The following is a 12,572-nucleotide window of genomic DNA, read 5'->3' as shown; positions in this document are numbered from 1 at the left end:
AAAGGGCTGAAAGCAAGCAGCTTGGGCTGTGCCTGGCTCGCAAGCTCCCGGCGCTAGGCTGGCGGGAAGGCACCAGGCTGGGGTCGCTGCTTGCCTTTCCCGGCTCCGCGGAGCTGGCACGGACGCTGCTGGCCGCACTTGCCCGGAAACGCCACGGAAGCGTGGCAGCGGCTAAAGGGACACGCGGAACGAAGTGTCTTCTTGCTCCGCAGGGAAGGATGTCGGCCGGGTGCCGGCAGCTCCTCGCACCGCTGGGAGCACTAGCCGCTGCCTGGTGTCGCCGCCGGCCCCGTGCAGCGGGATGTGACACGCAGGCAGAAAGCCCCGCTCCAGCCCAGCGTCCAACCGGGCGCTAGCAGGGAGGACGCAGCCCCGGCTTGCACGGGGGAGGCCGCCCTTGTCCCGGGGGCCGCGGGAAAGCCGGGCGGGAGGCCGTGCTTGGCACGAGGGGCGCCCGGCAGCGGCGGTCCGCGCCACTCACCCGCAGCGTGGTGATCATGGAGGGGTCCCGCAGGCGGCCGTCCTCATCCTTGAGGTTGTAGCCCTCCGGCCGCTTGTCTCGCTCGCTCACTTTCCACAGCTTCACGGTCTTATCTGCATGGCGGGAGAGAGGGGACACCGTTACGCCTGGAGCGCCCGGCAGCAGCCGTAAGGCCCCAGCAGGTGCTTTTAACCCTGAAACTCTGCTGTCTCCTGGTCCTCAGCTTACCGAAAGTAGCACAGAAGTCACACAGAAAAAAACCCTCTTTCGGAAAATTAACTCTCACCAAAATACTTTATCCTGAGACCTCTGTTTCCTTATTCCTGCAAAGCATTTGTGACGTGTGTTAAGAAGATTGCTGAACAAACTCCCAAACTATTGGATTAATGGACAACCTGTATGAGAACTGATTTCCCAAGGCTCGGCCCCAGACATGGCACCTCAACCATCAGTGTTAACGTGGGGCGCGCCGGGGTCCACAACCCCTCCGAGAGGCAGCCGCGCGGCACCAGCACTCAGCACGCGGGATGCAGCTGGTGTCGGGGCGCTGAATGGGAAACATCCCCGGCAACGGGCCGGAGCTACATGCCACTGCTCCACTCCTTGCTGCTGCACAGATGCACATGCATGCACAAATGCATGCGTGCGCGCACGCACACATATGGTGTGCACACACATGCATGTGCACACATATGTGCACGCACACACATGCATACATACATGTGTGCGCACACTCACATGATGCACATACAAACATGCACACACATGCATGCACAAATACACGTGTGCACAGATACAGGTGTGTGCGCACCCACACACGTGCACATGCATGCACATACGTGTGTGCACACACATGCATGTGTATATGCACATGTGCACCCACACACGTGCACATGCATGCACACATACATGTGCGCACATACAGGTGCACAGGCGCACAGGTGTGTGTGTGCACACCCACACACGTGCACATGCACGTACACACACGTGTGCACACACTTGCATGCACACACATGCTCACAGACATGCACACAGACGCAGATGTGCATACACACAGACATGCGCACACACACACACGCATACACACGCGCGCACACACACACACACACACACACACACACACACACACACCTGCACACATCTGTGCATCTACTGGCAGTCACCTGGGAGAGGAGCCTGACATCAGCCTCCTCCTCCCACGTTTCCTAGCTCCTACGGCAATTACCTAGGGGCCACTGGTTGCTTTTCCAGAGCAATTTCAAAATTAATTGAGCTTTAACGCCCTTGGTGCTGCGGAGGAGGGTGTGATTCCCCCTTGGGGCAATTCTGTCAGGGACTGGCGTGACCCATCACAGCAGCCGTAGGGTGTGTTTTAGAGCGCGCACACTGGTGATCTGTGCGTGAATTTAAAATTCATTATTTAGAGAGGGTTTCAAAGTTAATAATTTTCCTTATGACACAGTTCAGGCAGGAAATACCGCCTGTAATCACAGAATCACAGAATCGCTGAGGTTGGAAGGGACCTCTGGAGATCATCTAGTCCAACCCCCCCTGCTCAAGCAGGGTCGCCTAGAGCACGTTGCACAGGATTGCGTCCAGGCGCGTTTTGAATATCTCCAGAGAAGGAGACTCCACAACCTCTCTGGGCAACCTGTTCCAGGGCTCTGTCACCCTCACAGTGAAGAAGTTTTTCCCCATAATTAGGTGGAACTTCCTGTGCTTAAGTTTGTGCCCGTTGCCTCTTGTCCTGTCGCTGGGCACCACTGAGAAGAGTCTGGCCCCATCCTCTTAAAACCTCCCTTTAGATATCTGTATACATTGACAAGATCCCCCCCCTCAGTCTTCTCTTCTCCAGGCTAAACAGGCCCAGCTCTTGCAGCCTTTCCTCATAACAGAGATGCTCCAGTTCCCTCATCATCTTTGTAGCCCTCCACTGGACTCTCTCCAGTAGTGCCACATCCCTCTTGTACTGGGGAGCCCAGAACTGGACGCAGTACTCCAGATGGGGCCTCACCAGGGCTGAGGAGAGGAGGAGGATCACCTCCTTTGACCTCCTGGCAACACTCTTCCTCATGCACCCCAGGATACCATTGGCCTTCTTGGCCACAAGGGCACATTGCTGGCTCTTGGTCAACTTGGTGTCCACCAGCACTCCCAGGTCCTTCTCCGCAGAGCTGCTTTCCAACCTGTACTGGTGCACGGGGTTATTCCTCCCCTCCATCCCTTCCGTCCTCTCCATCCCATGCCGCCGAGCCTCCCAGGCAGAGGAGCCCCAGGAACACGGGGCTCCGTCTTGAATAATGGTGTTTTCCTTCCTCTCTCCTGGCAGCCGCTCTATCAGCAGTTTATCACCACTTCCACTAGGTTTTATACACAGCCTTATCATTCATCTTAATTTTCTCTTTTACACAGTAACTCCAACTGACTGCTATTAATTTTGTTTTTATTAACCCATTTTACTTCAGGGGGTCTCTGTATATAAGGTTAGTTTAACAGCAAGAACAAAAGGACACAACATAACATGGGAATATTTTAAAAAGAATCATTTTGATAACCTGCTAGCACATGAAACACCATCCCAAATGGAAAGATAATATCCCTGTTAATCAAAAAACTATTTAAAAACTCAATTAACAGAACATTATACTCTATAATTAATCTTCATTGCATTTCAATGAGTCTCCCCCCAAATGAGTTTAATAAGTCTTTGCATTTTATTAGAATGATCAATAGAGTAAATTATATAATACAAAGTAAGTTGGTTATGGAGATAATTAGACCCCTCCTTTTCCCCTGAAGTAATTAAGTCACATCCATCTTAAGGTCCCATTCATCCCAAGTAATATTCCTGGATCCTCCTGATATTTATCTGCACATAACATGAAACTGCTCAGCCGAACACAGCTGTACATTGAATTGAAACAAATCTCCTGCAGTTTTTCTTAAAAAAAAAAAAAGAGAAGAGAACAGTTTCCAAAAAGTAATAATAGCAAAGTTATACAGCGGAGGGACAAGACCTCTCCCATACAGGGAATAAAAACTGTGAAATAAAGGCAAAAGCACAGGAATTGCATGCAAAGCGTGCTCCGCGGGAGGTTTTGGCTGGGTGCCGGTTCCCCTGCTCTCACCAGCGTTTTGCAGTGAGGTGAGCCTACGTCCTTTGAACATACTCTTAATATAGTTTTAATGCAGTTTTCAGCACATCTTTTGCAGGGTAGGAGGCCCCGCGGCGCACGTACCGTTGGTGGAGAGGAGGAAGTAGGCGGCGTTGTGCTGTGGGAGCCATCGTATCTTGTTGATCTTCTCCTCTATCTCCAGGCTCTTCAGGTAATCGAACTCGGGCTCGTGGCTCTGGAAGGTGCTGTAGACATTGTACTCCCCGCGGCGGTGCGGCTGGTGCTTGCTCTGCGCGGGGAACGGGGATGGACAGGAACGAACGGCAGCGTCAGAGCCGGCGCGGCAAGGCGACCCGGCCCCGGCGTCCCCCCGGCCGCTCAACGTTTTTCACGGCCGGGCATCGCTCATCCCTTCCCACCTTAAGCAATCACATCCACGAGGGGAGATTTGCTCGCAGCCAGATCAGACTGCGAAATACCACATGGGACGTGCCAGACCAATTAAAACGAGACAGCTTTGGAAACGGAGGGAAAAAACCTTCCAGGCTGCTGGGGCCTGCAGCAGCTTTTGGTCACCGCATTTGGGCCGGCAGCACACGCAGCAGCCGTTAAATCCCCTGCCGAACGCCGAGCGCAAACGCGGAGCCCCGCGTCCGCCCGACCCTCGCGTGCTCCTGCACGTGCACGGCGGGGACGAGCATCGCCGGAGCTGCGAAACGCGCAGGAGGAGCGAGGCGGCCCGGTCCGGCGAAGGGGACGCTCGCGGCGGCTGGGCACCAAAACGCTCCAGCACGGTCCCGTTTACGCCCCGGTCCGGCAGGCTGCAAGGAAAGCAAAGGGATGCAGAGAGCCCAGTGTGCTTCTGAGGGCGTTTTAGAGATGGCATCTAGCCCTGTTCATGCTAACAGTCGCTTTTCAGTTTGGAGTCTGCCAGGAGGGAGCTGAGTTTGAGAGTGACACATAAAGATTAGGGAACAGCGGGAAGCTTCTCTTAAAAGGATAAAATGGGCATTTTGCATGCACCAGCACTTACCTCCTGCTCACGCTGAAATATTACAACCCGACCCCCCTTGTCCCCTGTTGCTAGTAATTCTCCTGTGTGGTTGAATTCTACCGTAGAGATAATGTCAGCTGGAAAGAAGAAGACAAAGACAATTTAAGTAACTGTACGCCGGCTTTCCACAGGCATCTAAAGGCACCACTGCCCACACTGCTAAGGCAATCGGTGTTAGCATTGTTTTGTCTCCCCCGTGAAATTTCCAGAAATCCTAGTTTTTCCATTGTATGCCATAACAACCACAGAATTTCCAGATGGGCACGGACTAAAACCTGGTCGGCGCTGCTGTGACTCTGTCACACAGGGCCCGGGCTCCTGCCAGGCTCAGCTCAGAGGATATTTTCCACCTCCGCTCCGTGCCGGCCGGGGAAGGCTCAGCCTGGAGTCCGGACCGCGGGCACTGGTGACATCGCCCCTCCGTGCCCAGGGAGAACCATCAGCTTGCTGGCAAAAGCGCGGTCCCGTCGCCGCTGCTCTCAGGCTTTCTCCCCTTCCCTCCGACGCTGGGGCCGGCGTTCGCCTCGGCCTCCAGAGGAAGGGGCCGAGGCACCGAGACACGTCTGCGCTCTGCCCGCCCCGGCTCACCCAACCAGACCGACTGCGTCAGTCACGGCAGGTTCCTCTGCCCGTTGCCGACCCCCCCGTCGTCCGCCAAAACAAGTAAAAACGGTGCCTTTCTCTCGCCCCCCCGAGGCACCGCGCTCTCGCTGTTCGCCCTCCCCACAAAACGGAGCGAAGGCCGGAATCGGCCTCGTGAGGCGAAACCCTCGGCCGGGCAGGCGGCCCCGGCAGGGGAAGCAGGCAGAGGCGAGGAGACGCTCGGGGCCTCGAAGCCGCGTTGAAGGCTTTAATCGGCAGCGCTTGCCCTTGAGGCAAGGCGAGCGGGAGAGCTGCTAATGACTGGATTTATTAGGCCTATTTTTAGAGCAGTGCCAAAGGTTAATTCCACGGCAATTACCGCCCGACTGGCGTCCACCAGTTGCTTTGAGCGCCGCGCTCCGCGAGCCCAGAGCAGCGGAGGGGGAAGAGCGAACGCGGCCTCGGAGACCCAGCTCCGGCTGCGGGATCGATTTTGCAACGACAGGCAGTTAGTCACGGTATCAGCCAGCTAGTCGCTGCGATGACGGCTGACAGGATTAATCTTTTTCTCTTAATTTCCATTACCTGTGTGCAGTATGCGCTTGTGCAGCCCATACAAGCAGTCTCAGGCGCCTCCCAGAAGCTCGCGCACCCAACCGCCATCCCCGACATCCGCGGTCGGAGCCCGCCGGCTTTGCAGAGCCGCCCCGGCCCAGCCCGGCCCGGCCCGACCCGAGGGGGCGGCTGCAGCCCTCCTCCCTCGCCCCGCAGACCGAGAGCTTGACCTCCTCCCGGGGGCCCTCGGACCGACCTCCAGCCTCTGATCCCGAGCCTCGGCCCCCAGGATAACCGGCACAACTCGGATCTTCGCAAACCCGCAGAGCGAGGGGGGAATCTCGGCCCCATCCTGGGGCGCGCTCGGTTCACCCGCAGCTGCCGCGTCTCGGCTCTGCACGCTCCACCTCTCCCGCTACCGGCGTGCGGCCGACCCCGGTTCTGAACGATGCAAGCAGGGAAGCAGCAGAAGGAACCGCGGACGCGAGACCATCCGCGATTTATTCATCCTGCCCGCAGCGTTACGTCTTCGAGGGGACGCACGTCCCCGCTCCCTCTCCAGATCGCTGCCTGACGCCGCACGAGAGCCTGCACGTCTGCTGAGCTGGGAGGATCCAGATGGCAGCAGGCAGGTGAGCAATGAACTCCATGCTGCTTCCATCAATACTCGCGCGCCCTCGCCGTACTGCCCCATCTCCCCAGCATTCAGCAGATCTGCGATGACATGTGAACACGCTTGGAAGTTTGTCTTAATTCATTTGCAGTGTTTGGTTGTTGTGGATAGGTGCAGGGAGACGATGCCGCCGCAGACGGGGACGGCGCTGCAGGAGCGAAGGCCAGAGGCTACGGCAAACCGTGTCCTCCTGGACAAACGGGAGCCGGGCGCCTGCCGGAAGAGCTCCGAGGCCGAGCGCTTCATTCCAACGCAAGGAGCCCTCTTGCTCCAGGCTGCGCTTGCGGGCAGCAAAACCCGCCAGGAAGGTTCTAGCCATCCGTTACTAACTTTAATAAAAAGACTTAGGAGCAATGCAGAAGGGCCAAACTCTACTCGCTGCTTAGGCCAGTGAAAAGCCCGGCTGATGGCGGCAGAGCCGGCTGCGTGGCCGAGCACGGAGCGCCTCCGGTCGGAGTTTCACCCTTGTAAAGTCAGCGAATGGATCCTGAGCTTCTGCAGGTGCGACTGTTATTTCTCTCTTGATTAGGTTTGGTGAACACAGAGCTTCAAAGCCATCGGTTAAATATCCTTCCCATTTTGCAGTTGGGAAAACTGAGGCCCTGGACAGTCCCCCCCACCGATTCCCCTTAGGAAACCTAATTTACACATATTTCTTGGGTGCTTATGCTATTCTTGCACTCTCCAAAGATCTCTTTTAACAGATCACATCCCTGCCAATAGGTCTGCAACCCATGAATGCAGCAGATAACGCGATACACATCCTCTGACCTCTGTCTGACCATTTCAAACCTAACCAGACTGGAAGCAACCGAGCGCCGCCTCCCCGGCACCCCCCCGACTCCCCTCCGCCGCGAGCAGGAGCCTCCCTCCATCGCGCCGCACCTTAACTAAACAATAAACACACAGCTAGATTACTTACATCGGAGCAGCACGACCTCCGTGAACCCCCTCTGTGCGATTCCTTCATCTTTATTACTTGTTTTTGACGGAACAAGAAAGGAGATCCAAGGTGAAAAAAAAAAAAAAAGAAAAAGCCTTGCCTGATTTTTCAAAGATTTATGGGGCAGCTGGGAGGGGGGAGGTAGAAGCAACGCTTATCACAGACATCTAGGTTGCCTGACACCCTCCGCACCGCAAAGCTGGGGTCGGTGGAATATCCTTTCCTGTCCCCAAGTCATTCTCCTGTGTTATGACTCGGATAGATGTCGGCAGTCAGCTGGGAACGCAGCGAAGCGTGGAGGAAGTGCCAGGCTTAGCCCTGAGGGAGAACCCAGAAGGAAAGGGTGCGAACGAGCGACCACTCACAGGCGCTGGTGGAGGGGTAGCGATGACCAGCGAGGACCTCAGCGGCTGCGCTTCACCTCTCCTACCCTTCGGGACAGCCCTGGGGCGAAGGCGGTGCAAGGTCTCGCTGCACCCAGCTCCTGGTCCCCGGCGGCCGCGGCACGGGCGCGAGCTGCCGATGCAGGGACGGCTCGGCCGTGCCACCGGCTCGAGGACAGAGCAGCAGAGGTGTGCGTGCAAAGGACCGCCGTGCACTGTCCCCGGTCTAGCCTCACCACCTCCTCCTCCCACAGCGGAGAGGCTTTCTTGACGATGCTGTTAAACGAGCATCTCCTGGGGAAAACAAACCTCTCGTGCACCCACCCCACTCTTTAACTGTGCCTTCGCTACACGGATAGGCCAGAACTGCACGGACCCACACAGCTCCCTGCAGGAAGCAGACCCTGGCTGCACTAAAGCTAGCATCTCAGAAACAAAATTAGCAAAACCTCAGCAAACAAAACATCTACCTGACACAGTTCTTTCATATAATCACCCAGTTGAGCCAATGCCTCCCAAAGGAGAGGACAGGTATTTCTGAATGCCTGTTAAAAGCTTGCAGTGAATACCTAGGCAGGGCAAGTCCCAGCCATGCTGCTAAAAATGACAGACTTGCTGCAAAATTTGATGACCTTGTAGAATCAGAAACCGATTTGCAAGGAAAATTTCAAGGAAAGGACGTTGGGTCTAACAAACATAAGAAAAAATAAATCCCTGCAAAATTAAGCCAAAAGATGTTCCCATTCTCACATGTAATTGCATCCATAGCTGGATATAGATGTCACAGCTAAAAGCAGACATGCCCAAATACTGAGAAACGTTGCATTTGGAACCAAATCTGCTTCAGCAGCTTGAGCTAAACCCTAATTAAAGCAGAGATTTTCATTCATGACAGTTTCCAGTTGGCAATGTATCTAAAGTTTCCAGTTTAGGAAAATTTTTATAACTCTAACTTGTTAGTTTCTAACTATATGTCTGCTGCTAACTACCCTGCTCAGTGATTTCCTAATCCGTTTGCTTCTCATTCAAGGCAGGCATGAAAATAGACACGCATACAGCAGCAACTCAGAGCTGGCATTTCCCAGGACTGCCGCAGATGAAAACTGCCCACCAGCTCGGTGCAGGCTGGATCCGTCTCGGTGCACGTCCTTCTAGCCAGCTTGTTCCCTCGCAGACCTGCAGGCTGCTGCCTTCTGCCCGCGGCGGCACCGTTCAGGAGCAGCCTCCGGGACCGGCCACGCCGGGTGAGGACCCGGGAGACGGGTCCCTGGTTCAGCTGTGTCTGACTGCTGAGACCTCACACGCTTTAATCCCCATGTGCCTCCCTCCCCCATGTCTGAAATTAGGCTAATGCAACCTGTGCAGCAGGACATCCGCAGCAGAAGAGAGACGTTCAGATTCTCTATCGCCATATAACAACATTAGTAAAGCCTGTGTCAATATATCGTTAAGGTCACCATGAAATCAGCCTTAAGGCTGCTTAACCAAAGCAGCGTGGTGCAGAGGGCAACCCAAGGCTTAATCTTGTCCTGCAGGTGAGTGGGATGAAGTCCATAGGAATTGAGGTTTGAGTTCTCATCTAACAAAGTTAAAATAGCAGATGGCAGACGGCAGCTCCCAGTCTCCGGTGCGGATACCTCTGCTACGCAGACAAGGCAGGAAAGAGACCGCGTCCGATGGACCTGCGACTCCAGCTGCCGATTCGGAGCAGGGACATCACCCAAAAGCTCTGCAGCCTTCAGCACTGCCAGCGCACAGGAGGCACTCGGACACCTCCAGGCGCTTTCCACTCCTTCGAAGCACCTCTGCCTCCCTTCAGTGCAGCAGTGGTGTCAGGGACGACGGTATTGCTGACAAGCCCAGCTCACCCCTCCAGCCCTTCCCGCTGCTCCGCTCAGCTTGCTCCGTCCTCCCCGAGGGACGAGTCAAAACGCCGCAGGAATTGAGCCACCTCAGATGCCTCCAGGACCACCAGGCCGATGCCGATCGCCCGAGCTTGCATCCCAGGTGCGGCTCACCAGACCTATCGGGATGACTCACGCATGGGAAAGACCTATTTCTCTCCACAGAGCACAGAGGAAGCCCCAAGGTGACTAGCTGAGATTGAGGGGTCTTTGCTGGAGCCACCCAGACTCAACCAACCCTGCAAACTCAGCTCCCGTCCTTGGGACATAGCAACCAAGGGCAGGTTTACGGAGGAACTTTTCTGCCATAGCTGTGGTGCAGGGGTGGCCTTATTCACAGGGAACAAGCGGCAAGATCTCAGCCGCTTTCTGATCTGCAGAAGAGGGAACCGAAGCCCTACTCCCATGTCCCTCTAGAGCTATCCAATAGTACCCGATGATACCCGAGCAACAGCAACATGCACCTAGCAATAAGGAGAAGAAAAAAGCCTGAGAGCAGGCCAGCACCGCAGGAAATGGTGCGCGTGGTGGGTGACCTTGGGCACCTCCGAACGTCCCCACGAGGCTCCTGGCCGGGCCTCGCACTAGCAGAGGCGTCACCAGGAGAAAGCGCTGTGAACAGATTGAGAACAGAAGCGGCAACAGCAACCCGAGGCACTTTGAAGGCAATCACAAAAAAGTCTTAATGTGCACCTCACATTAAGATGTACTTTTTCCTTCTAAAATTACTCAGTTGGAAATACATTTGTTTTGCACTATTTAATCTTCTCCATCACCAGCCACTGGTTATGTTTAAGTCATTCATTTTTTTCAGTGAATTAAAAAAAAACTTCCAGTGCTGCAGTAAGACATTTTTCAGGCAGTGCCTGGCCATCTAATGCATTACCTTGTCAGCAGAACTATTTAAAACATCTGGGGCCAGAATCTATGAAAAATCCATAAGCCACCCTGGCCCCTTCATTGATTTATTAGTTGGCGCAGCAAAGGGGGAGCTCCGAGCCCCCGGAGTTGGCTGCACTGTCCCTATCTGATTATTTGCTCACATCCACCGTCAGGATTTCATACAGGTATAAATAACAGTGCCTGGCTAAAAATACACTTCCATCATTTACAAAAAAAAAAAAAAAAAAAAACCTGCAATCTCTCTGTTTCTAAAAGATAGGTATAATTCCATGGATTTGAATAATGCTGTGCTCGGCGTGATTTCCGTTCAAATATCCCCAGGAAGCATTTCACCCCGTGGCCTGCGCGCCGCACGCCGTGCCCGAGACAGGTGCAGAAGCAGCTGCGACTCTCCCTCGGCCGCTGGTGATCGTCCCCCCCAGCCGGCAGGCGACGAGGACGCCCGTCCCGGCAGAAACCCCCACCCGACCCAAACCTCCGCCGCCAACGGGAGTCGCGCCAGGTGCCAGCGGGCTCTGCTCTCGTCTCGGGTATCTCTAAGCAGCGCTAAGGGGCAGGGAAACGTCCCCCGTTCCCCAGCGGGTGACACGAGGGAGCTCTTCAAGGATTAAAATTCACGAGTGCAGGGCGGCAGCAGATCCTTTTTTAAGGCATCTCTCGGCAAACCTGTGGCTCTCGCACGCAGCCTGGTCCCGCTGCAGGCTGCTGCCTGCCGATTCCCACCCGCCTCATTCGAAAGACAAGACAGAGCAATCGTTAATTAAAACTCATACGTATTTGTATTGAAATGATCAACAATTTACGCCTGTTTCTCCCAGGGCTCCTACAGCAGTTTTGTGACAACAGAAGGGAAAAAGGCTCCTCTCTTTTCTTGCTTTTTCATTTCCTTCGCCGCTTCCTACACGTTCAGTGCCCCGAGTGCGTGGAATTTAAAGAAAACCGTTTCCATGGTGATCTTCCTCCTGGAGCCGCTGCACCAGCCTGCAGCTCTCCCCGTCTGAAGCGCATTAATGTGCCTTAATGCTTTCATGCTAAAAATATTGAGGATTGGATTTGATTTCCGCAGCACTGATACAGTTTTATCAGAAAAATAGGAAATTTATAAAATACACACGCACATGCTCGACAAGGAGCTCCCTTCCCCCTCTCCTTTTGTCAGGAGAAGGGGAAAACGGGCCGGTTATTAAAAACAGGCCAGCCGGAGCGGGGGGAGCGCCCCGCCGGCAGGGTCCGGACCGCTGCGGTGCCGCGCCGTGCCGTGGGGCGCCAGGTGCTGCCGGGAGCCCTCGCACCCCGCTCCCGGCTCCCGGCCCGCCGCCCGCCCGCACTCTTCCTCCCGCGCAGCACCGGCGCAATGGGCGTCCCCTGGCAGGGACGGGATGAGGTTGGGAAGAGCCCGTCCGCAGCACGCACGCACGCCCTTTCCAGCCGAGCGCAGCAGCCTCCAGCAGCTTTACTGGACGAGCCGCCGTTTTTAACTAGCTCTCTAGCAAAGCACGCGCTATCGCGAAGCCAGCTAGATGATCCCGGGGCAAGGCGGCAGGGCGGGCTGCAGGCACCGGCCGAGACGCGTGCTCGGCGCCGTGCGCGTGCTTGTGCTCCTGCGGCACGTGCAGCAGTCACCGTGCCCACTTCCCACGACCGGCCCGCTCGCGGTGCCCGGCGGACGCCGGCAGAGCCTCGTCCGGCGTCTCGTGGCAGGAGCCCTGCGCCGGCTTGCTGCGGCCCCAGGACGGCCACGCAGCCTCCCGTGCACCACCCCGCTCCGCCCGCAGAGCGGGGTCACGACACGCACATGGATATCTTTGCCAGGCTTCGTGCTCCGTGAGCCCCAGAGGCGGGAAGAGCATCACCGTGAGCGTCGGTATGACATGTTTGCTACGGTGGGATGATGGTGAAGAGCAACCTTTGGGGCTTGTCATCCACAACGGAGTCAGCGATATAACCATAAAATTAGTCATTTCCAATCCAACAAGAC

At 55.6% G+C, this 12,572-nt stretch overlaps 1 protein-coding gene across 2 annotated transcripts in view; it reads right to left on the bottom strand.

The window, feature by feature from the left end:
* The window catches only part of PPP2R2B (protein phosphatase 2 regulatory subunit Bbeta), a 107,708-nt gene that overhangs the window by 13,134 nt on the left and 82,002 nt on the right, over window positions 1-12,572 (bottom strand). For both annotated transcript variants that reach the window (XM_013945976.2, XM_067304770.1), the window contains exons 2-4: window positions 4,631-4,728; window positions 3,721-3,886; window positions 482-594 (exon numbers count right to left, since the gene is read on the bottom strand). In XM_013945976.2, coding sequence (XP_013801430.1) covers window positions 482-594; window positions 3,721-3,886; window positions 4,631-4,728 — 377 coding nt within the window. The remainder of the gene's footprint in view (window positions 1-481; window positions 595-3,720; window positions 3,887-4,630; window positions 4,729-12,572) is intronic.

Source organism: Apteryx mantelli, chromosome 14, assembly GCF_036417845.1.
Source record: "Apteryx mantelli isolate bAptMan1 chromosome 14, bAptMan1.hap1, whole genome shotgun sequence".
NCBI classification, from domain to species: domain Eukaryota; kingdom Metazoa; phylum Chordata; class Aves; order Apterygiformes; family Apterygidae; genus Apteryx; species Apteryx mantelli.
This window is presented reverse-complemented; position numbering and strand designations above follow the sequence as displayed.